This window comes from Sceloporus occidentalis, unplaced genomic scaffold (genome assembly GCF_023333645.1).
Source record: "Sceloporus occidentalis isolate IW3139 unplaced genomic scaffold, rSceOcc1.0.p SCAF_167, whole genome shotgun sequence".
NCBI classification, from domain to species: Eukaryota; Metazoa; Chordata; class Lepidosauria; order Squamata; family Phrynosomatidae; genus Sceloporus; species Sceloporus occidentalis.
This window is the reverse complement of record NW_028317147.1, coordinates 174,836-187,860: the sequence shown is the minus strand read 5'-3', so window position 1 is coordinate 187,860 and position 13,025 is coordinate 174,836. Positions and strand designations below refer to the sequence as shown.

The following is a 13,025-nucleotide window of genomic DNA, read 5'->3' as shown; positions in this document are numbered from 1 at the left end:
TTCCCCGGTTGCAGACTATTGGTACATTTGCCACAATAGCCACTTAGGGTGGTTATCTTTATGTCTAAGGAGATTTGGGAGCTATTTGTAGTAAAAGATTTCCACCCGCCTGATGCAAAGTTTATTGATCCATCAGTAGATCCGTCTCCTGGTTTCCCGCAATAAGTTAAGAAATATAAGCGACAGAGCTTTTACAAAACTTTAAAAAGTATTTACAAGGGAAGTCATTCAAAGAAGCTATTGTATGCATATGGACCAAAACTCCTAATGGCCACAGAAAGACACGTTTGTTGTAAAGGGTGTTGTTTGTGGTGTTACTGGGGGCAGGTTTTACCAAGACTTTTTATGGGACTTTGTGGCCTCTTGGTTTTATGATTAATGCAAATTGAGCAACACGTTTACAAAACAAAAAAGTATTTTAATTATGTAACACATTGTTGTGAGTCATGCGCTTATTAAAGTTATTTTTAACCTGATAATAGTAATAAAGGAAGTGGTGGAGTTCCACTTTAAAAAAAAAAAAAAAGATGCGTTTCATGACAGGCTGCAGTCTTCCACCAGCAGAGGGAGCCACTGCTTTCTAACGACACCGTCCTAATTGGCTCCTTAGAAGAAAGATCAGGATGTTGATAACGACTGCATTACAGTGTAGTAACCAGTGCAGCTAGACAGGGTGCGGGAGGGGAGGGCTCGGATTGGGTACGGGGAGACCCCAGCGCACTGCCTCTCGGAGGGGTCAAGACGACTCTGCGGCTAAAGGTCAGCGAGATCCGGGGACCTCAGCCTTGCCTGTCAGGAGGATCGGAGCGGCCGGTTGAGGCGGCGGAGGCGGATATGGAATGAGCCGGACTCCGGGGAAGCTGCACGTTGGTGTTGCGGTTTATCCGCTCCTCCGGCCCGTGGCATGGTGCTGACAGCAGCCCGCAGCCTATCCCCAGCCAACAGCATGGAGACGGCGCCTGTCACAACAGTGTAAGGGAGCCATCTGTCCCGGCAGCAGCTGCTGCTCTCTGCATGTGTGTGTAATGTGACCTGGGAGGAAGGGCAGCAGCACCGAGACCAACAGTACTATTATTATTACTTATAATACTAAAACACCACCGGAAGCGGTAATACTATTAATAATCGGTCTGTCGGTGCCATCCAGCATTCGCACACAGAGCGGGGTATATGTTTTGGGGGAGCTCTGTGTGTTATTGGGGGGGGGGCCCTCTGTGTTTCACTATTATTAGTATTCTTGTGCAGTTTGCCAGTGACAGTAGGGGCATCCAAGCACTTTCTGTTGGTGATTAGATGTATGTGTAATTAAGTACAGGGATTAATGTGTTATTTATGGGACTGTATATATAGCAGCCCCTTATACACAGAAAAGGACTTTGGCCAAATAAGATTATACTTTTCTTATTCCACAGTTTCTAAATACTGCATCCTGAATCAAGCGCAAGCTGTGCAGAATAATACCTATATGTGTCTATAATATATATATGTATGTATGTATCTATAGTATAATCCATGACCCTTTCATCTTTGTATGGTCAGGCCCCTCTCTACTAAGTAGTGGGGTGTGACACCGGGAAACTCTTATTCTGATCTGACAGGATCACAATTGCCCTTGTGGCCAGATGTGGTGCCAGTGGCTTGTAAAATGAAATTTGTTGGGATTTGTGCCAACATGTAAGGACAGCGGTAATCTTGAGATCAGTTGGATAATCTAACCTGTGTACTTTCCCAGCTTATTGTTTGAAATAATACCCCATCTAAGCCTTGCACGCGTATTTGTGTTTTTATGATCATTTTTAATGATGTCTTCATGATTGGACTGAAGACAAAAGAAGCCGTTTCCTGGTTATCTGTTGCTTGTGGGACACAGATGTCCTTGGAGAGCCTATTGAGGGACACCTTATGGACCTAAACCTCTATCTAGTGGTGTGAGGGTTGTGCTGGGCCGGTCTTGTCTGTTTGGCCTGTGTGCTGCGATGGTCATTTAAAACCTGACCCTTATCAATTCTGCGTGTTGCAGGTCAGTCTGACAGATGCTGCTCTGTGGTACATAAAATGTATACTTTGCTTTCAATGAATGCGTAGAATTTATAGCTGTCGGCTTTTATGGCCGAGGTGGCTACTCTAGGCCTCGTCTTAATTAAAACTCCCATCGGTTCTGTTGTATGGCATGGCTTGTGTAATATCCTGAAGCCCTTAAATCAAAGCTTTTGGATGTCATGAGACCATCTGCACCAAAAGCCGGGCGGCATGACTACGTAATCCCAATTTTATAGCATTTGGCCGTCATTTCTATGCTGTTTACATGATTGTAAAACATTTATGGGGATTTATGAAATCATTTTTAAATTTGTAGATGCACCGTTGTGATTTTTCTCTAACTCACCTGCAAACATTTTTTTAATAGTAATCTGTGTATTTTATATATTCATTAATGTAAAGATAATTCCAGGCTTGTATGTGTTATGGAGTAAACTTTTTGGGGACATGAGCCTAACATGCTGGTCACAGGGCCAGTTGCTTAGGTGTCGTCCCCCCCCCCTCGTTACAAGTGTTGCCATAATGTCCATGTAATACCTTCTTGCAAATATGTGCTTTCTCAATACACGCTAAACATGGAGGTGTAATAGGCCTTCAATCCAGTGTCCCACATACAGTGCCAGTTACTTAATTAAAAAACAATAACTTTGACACTGATGGGAATGTCCTGGAAGGTTGTGTAGATGCCTCCAGACGTGCTCATGTCTGTTGGTCCAGTCCTGTTGACTGAGGTGGACCACTTACTGGAAGTTAATAAGAATACGATGAGTTCTGAGATGAGAATTTTGTTCGTCTTCATTGGTAGGCAAATAAACATCTGTTCTTCCACTGGTTTTGGAGACCTATTTGAAAAGTTTTTACAGCTCCCTTTGGCATTGTTTTGTAGTCTGGACTTGGTGTTCCTCTCTGTCTTTAATGTGATGCTGGCAATGTTTGCTTTAACTTATTTTTATCAGTTGTATTGCTGTTAATATAACTGCAGCAAAATATCAATCGTGGCGTGGTGGTAAGGTTGTGGAGCAATGTATTTTTGATGTTAAATAGATGGCCTGAAAAATTCTAGGTACCAGGACATGATGGTCCACGTATTTTCCCTTTTTGACCTCACTTCTTCTCCTTGGTATTTTATGAAGCACGATATGCCTGGCTACAAATAAAAAATCTGTCCTTACATGGAAAGTCTAGCCATTATATGCCCTTTAACACATATGACAGCTGCATGGTCTTTTACATCATGGTGTCCCCCTTTGCAAATACATTGGGGGGGGGGGGTTCTTTAGAATTGTCTGGCCATGGGGCACCGGCAGGTCTTCAGGATACTTTAGTGGGACAGTGATGGGCAGTAAACCGTCCCTTTAATTGTACAAGCATTTCTCAGTCTCTGGTTTTGTACACTCTGGATGAATTTTAGAACTTGGTCGGTTTTTATTTTATATTAAGAGTAAAATCCTTTTTAAAGATGTGCTCTTGTGCAATGTACTTTTAATATTGTGTAGTGGAGATATACTATGAGGGCGAGACCATTTCAAAGGAAATCCTGCTAGTTTATAAACTTTCTCCTGATGTTCATATTAATCCTTAGAGTGCTGTTTCGGGTGTAGGGCTTCTAACGGGATTGCTTATTGTGTGTTAATGTGTTTATTTGAGAGTTGCTGCTTGTAGTCACTTGGGTCTCCACGTTGGCTTTTGAAATATACATTTTTTTTTATTTGCAAACTGTTTTTTGGCTTCTCTTGGGATAAAATGCCATTTTGCTGTGTTCTTCCTGCTGGGTGTATTATATCAGGCTGAAGCCTTTCCTGTTTTTTTGGGAAGTAGATGATGAATCAGTTGTTTGTCAAGAGTAGAAGGTTTTTTATTATGTGATTAATACATGTATGATTGTTTTCTTATTAAAAACCTTTTTTAAGCACATAAAAATATTTTGTGAAATCACTGGTCTGCTGCTTGGCTTCCTGATGACAAATAACACCTGCTTTACGTCATTGGGCAATGACTAGCTCTTTACCTGTGACTTACGTACAGTTAGTTTAGAAATTGCTACCATGTTCTCTAGTATTATACACCGTAAAAGCATGACTATAAACAAGCTGATGTTGTGAACGTTCCAGCCAGAATGTAGCCAGGTAGAGAGCCCCTAATCATTTGGGGAGGGGGTGTAGAATGTGATCGCGCTATATAAAGAATTTGCAGCTTCTTGACTTCTTAGGTATGTTCATAATACCGTATACAGTGAACTCTTTGTTTCTGACCATTTCTCTGGGGGGCAAATACTCCAGGTCACAACTGCTGTGATGATGCCGGCTGTGACTTGTGAGCAATGCCGGACTGGCCTACCAGGATAGCTAATACAGTTAATACATAATTACATACATACATACATACATACATAGTCACTCTAACACCATACATTTATATAAATGCACATAAATACGCAAAGTACACTTTAGAGATCATTGTTGCTGGTATAATTTTATTAGATACACTAAAACATTGCAGCGCCGTCAGACATACGTTTTTCTTTTCTGTGGGGAGGTCTCGGAGTGAGCCGTTCTGAAATTTCACATGTATGGTTATGAAGGTCCAACCCCAATGAGCTTCTGCTGCTGGAAGAGCTTGGCTGTCCAATGTATAATGTATACATGGACCAGCTCAGTACTTGCTGGAGCAACCTGCCAGTGTTGGTTCATCGTTATGAATGGTTAAGTGAGATGGTTAAAACTACAAGTCTTCCGCAAACTCTCCCTTTAGTGAATGAACCCCTTTGGGTGGTTATGGTAAAATGTTGTGCAAAATTTAAGGATGTAATGCGTATTACAGCAATCCCCGCCTTTTATGTGAAGTTGCTTGTGTTTAGAGTTTGCATGATAATAAGGCAGGAATCGCTAATTTCAGAATACCGTTCGCCGGGCCTGTATTTGAAGCGGCCATAAAGCAAAAAAGAAAAGTGCTGATACTCCCTTATACATCTCATAGTCTTGAGCAGGGTCTTTTAAGAGTGATCTGATGGTTCTGTTCCCTCATACAGTAGAATAGTGAGACAAACCTTTATGTATTACATTATGTTTTTATACAATGCCAGCGATTCAGTAGCGCTTTTACAACCAGAGGAATAAATTAAAATTACACAGCATAACAAACTGAAGAGAAGAGGGTTTGTGAGCTTACAATCTAGTGAGTGGTTTAGGTGGAAATGAAACAGGAGAGGACTGCATGGACGGGGATGAGTTGATGGGATCCGGATGATCTGTAGAGGTTGTTGGCCGTTCAGATGGCTTGATTTATGTCACTCTCCCTAATGAAGTAGGGTTTTCTCATCTGTTTCATGCATGTACCTGCACCTATGTGATAAGTGATTAATCTGAATGTAGGACATAAGAATTGGAAGGCCGTGTAATGGTATAGCAGAAAATGGGGGGTTAAATGAAGCCATTTTGACCTAGGGAAATGTTATCAAATACAGTTCCACACATGACACCAGAGCCTGGGTATATGTCTTATATCTGTTATAAAAATAAGTGATATACACCCTATACGGTTTTAAATCGTTTTCTACATGGATAAAGTTCCGCTTGGATAACACCAGGGTACACGCAGGCTGTTTTCGGTTAAGTATTAGGTTGTTTGGCAGCAGTAGAACGTGATTTATTTATTTAGATTTTACATGCATGTACATAGATAAAGCATGATTTTGCAGCAAGTCTTAGATCCCCACAAGTTATGGTATTCGGTAGTGTATATTAACTCCTTAGTCCTATATATATCTATCTATATATATATATATATATATATATATATATATATATATCTCATTTAAGCCCTTTCTCTCATTTAGTTTAAGCACAGAGCTTTTTAAGGACTAGTGGGGCTTTTTTCTTTTTCCAGAAAACCATCATTTAGTACAAAAAAATAAAAAACAAATCAGAAGAAATAGAAAACAAATTAGTTTTTTACCCCCGAAAAAAAAATACATACAGTGCCAATGCAGGTTAAGAAATACATAAATATATGTAAGGAATTTGTCCTGATTTTGAAACCCAGCATATGCGATAGTATGTCATGATTTTTGGACATGCAAAATTTTACCCAAAGAAATGTCGTCTAATAAACCCCCTTCAATGCTAACTATTGAAAACAAAACCCAAAAAACTAAACAAGTTAACCCTTTACTGGGGCAGATGTACAAAAGAGATTTTCCACTCACCCCAGCAGTGTTCTTTGCCCCTCTTATCCTCACAATCACAGTGAAGCAGAGAGACAGTGATTACCGCCCAAGGCAGTGTTGCCAGACATTGTTGTTGGCAGTGTGAATGCAGTTGCACTGAAGTGGCTCATGTTGGTTGCTGCTGTTCTGCCTGGTTCTCTGGGTGCCCAACATCAGCGGTCCTGCTGCCAACCTTTTACTTTACCGGCGGACAAAATATTATGCACAGCTTTTGCAGGTGTAGTGTTACGTCCTCTGTCCTTAAGGGATTGAGAAGTAATTGTAAGTAGCAGTGTTTACGCTAACCATCACTTTGCCACGGTTAGCTTGAATGAAAGCCATTTTTAACATGAGCGTTCCTTTTTTCTAATAAAAGTTGTCATTGCCTCTTTTGTTAGTCCCACAGGGTGAGTAGAAGACGGGGCAGAACAGGGCAAAACCCAGAAACCGAGTAGCCATGGCTCCTCATACTCTACATGTTTAATGTAGGACTACAGAGATTCTTTCATTTCTGTCTCATTTGCCTGACTCTCGTTATATGTGTGTGTGTGTATGTATATGTGTATCTTCAAAGCACCGTTGTTTTAGAGAATTATTTTTCTCCCTTGCCTGATAGACTAGTCGCGAGAAGCGTTAGTATCGGTAGTGTGTACTACATAGTATTAGCAGCTTTGTTTTGTGTATAATATTGCGTGTGTATGGGTGCGACATTTGGTATGTACTACTGGCAAGGCTTATATTTTATGTATTGGTGTCTTTTTTTTTTTTCGCTTGTCCATGTCCATATACCCTGCATGCTCCGTGTCTATATAATATTTATAATAGTGTTCCGGTACACGCCTAATAATGTGTGTGTAAATTATTAGTAATGTAATACTGTATATTATAACGTATCAAACCTGTGGTAGTTACTGAAAGGAAAAAAAAATAGCGCCATGTGTAGAACAACTTCGCAATGAACACGTAACCAGACTAATTCAAACTTGTTGAGCAATAACACCTGGCTAACCATTACATCAAAACGGGGGAATCCTGCTTAACACAGGCGCTGTAAACCCAAAAATCCAGAGAAAATATCCATTCCTGGATAAGAATGGGGGTTTTAGGAGTATAAATAGTGTTTATAGTGAAGTCACTAGAACAAGGCTGCAGTATTTTCAGCTGGTATTGAATTGCAACATCCAGCACTGCCTGTCCCTATGAGACCAGGGTGATGGGGGTTGCAATCCAGCCGCCAAGGGAGAATGTGCAAATACATGGACCGGTGAACAGGTTGATCAGTAACAGGCTGACACTCCCGGAGCAGGAATTGAAGCTAAGGGAATATGAAAGGATTTGGGACAGTATAATGCGGGTGAGTATAAAATAATGCATTAGGATGCAGAATACAGGCTTGTTGATACTTTGCTACAGACTACATCGGGGGGGAAAGGGATTTGGTGGTTATTCTAAAGAGTTAAAGGTGAGCAGGAAAAGCCTGCAGGATGCCAGACTGTATAGGAAGAGGCAGCCGTACAGGAAAAAGATCTTATTAAATCACTGAAAACTTCTCGTTTAGAAAGTCCGGTCCCAGTGACCATAGGAGGAAAGACTTCGAACTACATCTACCCCAAAAGAAGGGATTAGGAAAGGCCGAGAGGGGAGCGTTTGTAATAAAGATAAGGGTGCCAGAGCTAGTGGGCATGATTTAAAGTTACAAGGTAGAAGACTGAGGGCTAATGTGAAAAACAATCAACCTTTTCTACATAGTGGTAGTAGATACCTGGTATAGGCCACCAGTGTAATTAGTACAGGCACACAGTATAGTCGTTTAAAGAAATGTTGACATGTATATCAAGCTACCCTAAAAAATGAATAACTAAAAATGATTCCGTAAGAAAGGATTAGCTGGGCTAATTGGTTCTTTTCTGTTTGTTATTATCCATGTAAATATATTTTTCTGCCCTGGACAATATAAACAGAATCTCCGTTTAGTGGGAGGCTAGGGCCGCCTTGCCGAGGTTCAGCGGTGTGCGCAGACCTGATTTCGCTGCCTGAGGCGCCTGCAGCTGATTGGACAGATTGCAGCCAATCGCAGCCAAGCAATGCTGAGAAGTTCTGCCAACATTTAATGGGCCAATGTCATGAAATTGAGCTTTAAAACCACAATCGCTTTCTTCTTTTAAGGCAAAGGGCACTTAATGTCGTCTGTGTGCTTTCCTGAGCCAAGCGCAAGAAGAAATTGTGTGTAAACTTTATAGGCATTTGGCGTGTTGTGATACTCTGACTGTGTAAAAATGCTGTTGCACCACACGTGGCGAAAAAAAAGGTATGTAACTTTTTATTACTGAATACTGAACTAATTAAGCAAGTTCTCTCTTACTGATGTGCAAAATAGTTAGAGGGATTGCTTGGCGTATGATCAGGATTTGCTTGGGGTTCAGAGAAGTTGGTAAAAGCTGTGGGGTATGGTGAGCGGATCACCCTGTAGGTGCCAGGCGGCTCTTCATTCTGCGTAATGCTCTGACCAATACATGGCGTAGTGACTGATGGCTAATAATAATAATAATTGTTAATGATATATCATTTTGTACCTTTTCAACGTATCCTGTTTATTAACGCCTAATACGAATATTGGCACTCTTGGTAACTCTGTAGTTACAGGAGGTTACCGTGAAGTAACATTACTGTTTTTCACAGGAGAAAAATCACAAACGATTTTTGGGGCAGGACGTTTAGTTCTTTGTGCTGCTACGTCATACCCTTCATGGCTGTATGATTGTAACGGTGTATGGAGGCAGCCAGATACACTTACATAGTAAACTGTGGCGAATGTAAAGACTACGGCCACAGCCGCTGGCGTTTCAAAGGCTCCGGCTCTTCAGCCTCTAAACAGAATTTCCACCACCTATTAAAGACGAGCAGAAATCTTAGCGAAGAAATTCAATCTGTAGCCTGTGCTGGGTTTTTTTGTATTTTTTTTGTTTTTTAAAAAGCAAAAAGATGAAAAACTAGAATCAAATGTTTTGTGTCCTGTAACCCTTTCCCTTCTCCTGCCCACTGCCCTTCCAAGGCTTGTCGGAAGCATAGAAGAACTTAACATAATTGAATGTATATTTATCCAGACCCTGCAAAATAGGCTGCTGATACTGTCTGGGGAGTGCCGCTCTTTTGGCATATTAAGTATTTTTTTATTTTTTTTATTTTAAATAAGTTGAAGTTGTGGTATGATGACGCGCTACAGAGAATATTTGTGAATCAAGCTCAAACTCCCTTCTTGCAATGTGTGCTCCCTTAAGAGCAGGCTGTGGGAATAGTGTATGTTCCTTTTAAATTAATGAAGCGTAAAAAATAATTAAAACTGTACTTCAGGGAAAGTGACTCTTGTTAACGAATGCTCTGCCTTTGCTTTAGCTTTGCGTGGTGGAATTTTCCTTAACGAGCACAGTGTACTGAATACCAATGTGTTGTGAACAAACAGTTCAGGTTTAGGCGGATTGCAAAGTACCTGTGAACATGGATTGGAGTAACTTGGTATAACGGAAAGTGGCTTTAAACATCTGTTTCCAAGTCATTTGCTTAGTTAACATTTCCAAAAACTACAGCCAGAGGAATACCAGCTCGGCAGAGATTAATCGGCACGGATCATGTACTGTTTCATGTGTAGTATGACTGTTATACGAGTACTTTCAATAAGCTTTTGGCAAGGTAATAAACGTTTATATCGTGATATATTTTCTTGTAATGCCGCCGGTTACGCTGCATCGGCCTGCAGACAGCATAATCTCCTGTGCGTTGGCAGGGGTGTAGAAATGATGGTAAAAAAGGGATTAACGGGTTAATTTCTGATTTTCAGTAAATGTTATGTTTCAAAGTCCGGTTTGACCCATAGATTATGCAGGATAAAATTATCCGTGTCCTTTTTAAGAGGGGGTGTTAGTTGCAACTTTTTCCCCCCTCCTTGTATTGAGGTGTATGAAGGCTCATGTCGGAAGGGGGTATCTTATATCCCGGTGAGTGTCGTTGAAATACATTGATAACCGCTTTTGGGAATCTCCAGCGACTTGCGTTCAAGAGGTCCTCTTTGACCAGAATCCAACCGTTTTGCGATGTATAATTGATGGAGACAGAAGGGCAGACGTGGTGTGAAGGAAAATGTCTCCGACAAAAAAAAAATGGCGTTTAATAATTATTGCATGTTATAAAAAAAAAAAAATGGCAGGGTTTTTCCCCCTCAAATTTAGACAAGTAATGAGAAAATTAAAAATCTGTCATTTTTAAGTTGAAGTTGGAAATATTAACTAGACTTTTTGGTGAAATGATTAGTTTGGCATGCATACCCATTTCCTCACAAACTCCTAAACATTAATTCGGTTTGTCAGTGGGCCAATGTCTATACTGCTCCCATTAATATGTATGACTTAATTGTTGTGGTTTTTTTTTTGTTTGCTTTTAAAGGATATATATATATTATTTTTTTTTCTTTTTCTTAAACTATTACTTTCGTATTCTCACCCCTTTTTATAGCCATATGGTGTTAATTAGTGAAGTGTTTTATCACCTTATTATAGTATGATCCAGATGCACCGTTCTGTTATTTATAATCACTCAGCTGTCTTATCAAAGGGTTTAATCCCCATACCACATATCAAGGTTCAAAGCATTTTACTCTGCAGCAGTTACTCTCCCATTTCCCCAATAGAAGCCCCTTTTAAGAATGAATATGAAACATGTGTAAAGTTTTTTTGCTAACCAAGTACCACAATAAATTTAGCTGCAAAGTCAAATACTAAAACAATAGAGCTTGAAACACGGTATGATCTTAAACTCAAGGAGCAAGTGTGGTATCATCAGACAGACTAAGTGAACTTCATTTGCGATGCTAAGGCAGGTGTCCCTGGTAAAATTAAATTGTAACCTTGTGCAAATGTACCAAAAGCTTTTTGGATTAATTTTTTTTTGGTTTTGGTCCAGATGTCCATGTATCGTTTTCTGCCCTTTTGGTTCGGACGAAATTCAGAGGGTTTTTACATTTTACAGAAACAGATTTTTTTTGTCACTCGCTCATGCTCTTTCACGCTATCTTGCTCACGCAGTCACGCTCACACTCACTTTGTCATACTCATTCATGTTCTTACGCTTATTTACATTCTCTGAATGTCTCCCTACTTTCTCATTGCTCCTACCTTCTCTTGCATCTTCTTGTTTTTCTTTCTTTGGCAGCTGTTCCATGCGTCTTATTTCCTTGTCCGCTTCTAATCCTGGCCTGCCGGTGAGCCTCTTCAGTTGAAGGGACGGAGGAAAGGCTGTCACCATGGCTTCCCCCCTTTTGCGGAAGTGCGCATAGAGGCCAGAATAATGCAGACAGATTTGTAAAGAAAGAGAGGTGCAGAAACACTTGTCTTTCTCAACAAATCTGTCTTCACTATTCTGGCCTCCCGGTGAACTTCCACAAAATGTCAGAGCTTTGGGGGCAGCCTCTCCCCCGTTGCTCTGCCATTTTGCGTGAAACTCACCAGAAGACCAGGTTTCAAACAATTCCAATCTTTGCTTGGTCTTTGTTTTGTTTTCTGAGATTTGTACAAATTTTATTCAATTCAAATCTATTTGTGAACTTTTACCATTTTCATTTAGCTTATGTAATGTTCTATACTTGTTTCCTTCACAGAAGCGCTAAGCCAAGCATTCCAAAACCTGTGGATGTAAAAGATAATACTGAAAAGTTCTGTCCTGTCACAGTGAATCCTCGACACACCAGAAAAGCGTTCAAGGTTATGAATGAATTACGAAGGTGATTTATTTATTTTTTTTTGTATTTTTTTTTTATCGCGTGTTAAGTGGATCTTCTTGATTGGCCATGCAAGAAAGTCTTTGATGTGCTTGCTAGGTATTCATATTTCTGTTGGGTTGCTTTACAGTGTGGTAAACTATAAATAAATATAAAAAATATTCCAAAGCTGTGCATCCAAGCTGGGTTAAATATAAACTGTGACGCTAGACTAAAGTTTGAAAATTTACTGTATCAACCGATGGTCAAGGACCTATCCAGGATCGATACAGTGATATCAGTACTTCACAAATTGAATCAGAATCACTATTGTGATATGACTGCAATGCCTTATCCAATGAGCAAAAACTATCATCTGCTTACACATTCCTCTGTTTCTACCCCCAAATTGAGGCAGTAGTATCTGGTCCCTGCCTGCGTCAGACAGGGGGGAGGGCGGTGGTTATCATGTATCTTGCTTCAGGAGCTGGCTTGTTTGGGTCCCTGTCTTCAAGCAGGACTGAGAATGTGCTTGGTTTAATGTCATAGATGAGTCAGATCACAGTGGCTCATCTAACAATATGACATTGGACATGTTAACTTAAAACTACTTAAGTTGCCAGATTTGGTCGATAAAGTAGAACACATAGCAAGATCCTTGCTTAATATCCTAAAAAAATAATTTCCTGAAAAAGTTATGCTCCTTTATAGTTGTCAGAAGAAAAGTTTTTTGTTTTTTTTTGTTAATAATTTACCATCAAGCATGTGCCCAGAGAAACGAACAATTGTTGCCTTAATGTAATAATATGTCTAACAATCATTAAAGCCAACCTGCTGCCAGAAATAAACTAAACCAAGATGTTAGCCGAGAATAAAGATTGCTGGACCTTTGGGCAGGTTTAAACATTCCATCCAAACCTCCGTGTGTTAAAAACGCTTGTATGTTAGCAGCCACTCTTTAAGGGCTGGACAGATGAATTCTGGGAAATGCAAATACGTTTTCAAAGATTTACAAAATGTCAAAATAGGACAATA

The 13,025-nt window shown here is 40.1% G+C and overlaps 1 protein-coding gene across 2 annotated transcripts in view; it reads left to right on the top strand.

Moving 5' to 3' along the window:
* Nucleotides 1-11,919: 11,919 nt before the first annotated feature.
* LOC149279399 (kelch-like protein 2) overlaps nucleotides 11,920-13,025 on the top strand; it is a 42,616-nt gene continuing 41,510 nt past the window's right edge. For both annotated transcript variants that reach the window (XM_089501235.1, XM_089501233.1), the window contains exon 1: nucleotides 11,920-12,014. In XM_089501235.1, the coding sequence (XP_089357361.1) occupies nucleotides 11,998-12,014 (17 nt within the window). In that variant the 5' untranslated portion in view covers nucleotides 11,920-11,997. The remainder of the gene's footprint in view (nucleotides 12,015-13,025) is intronic.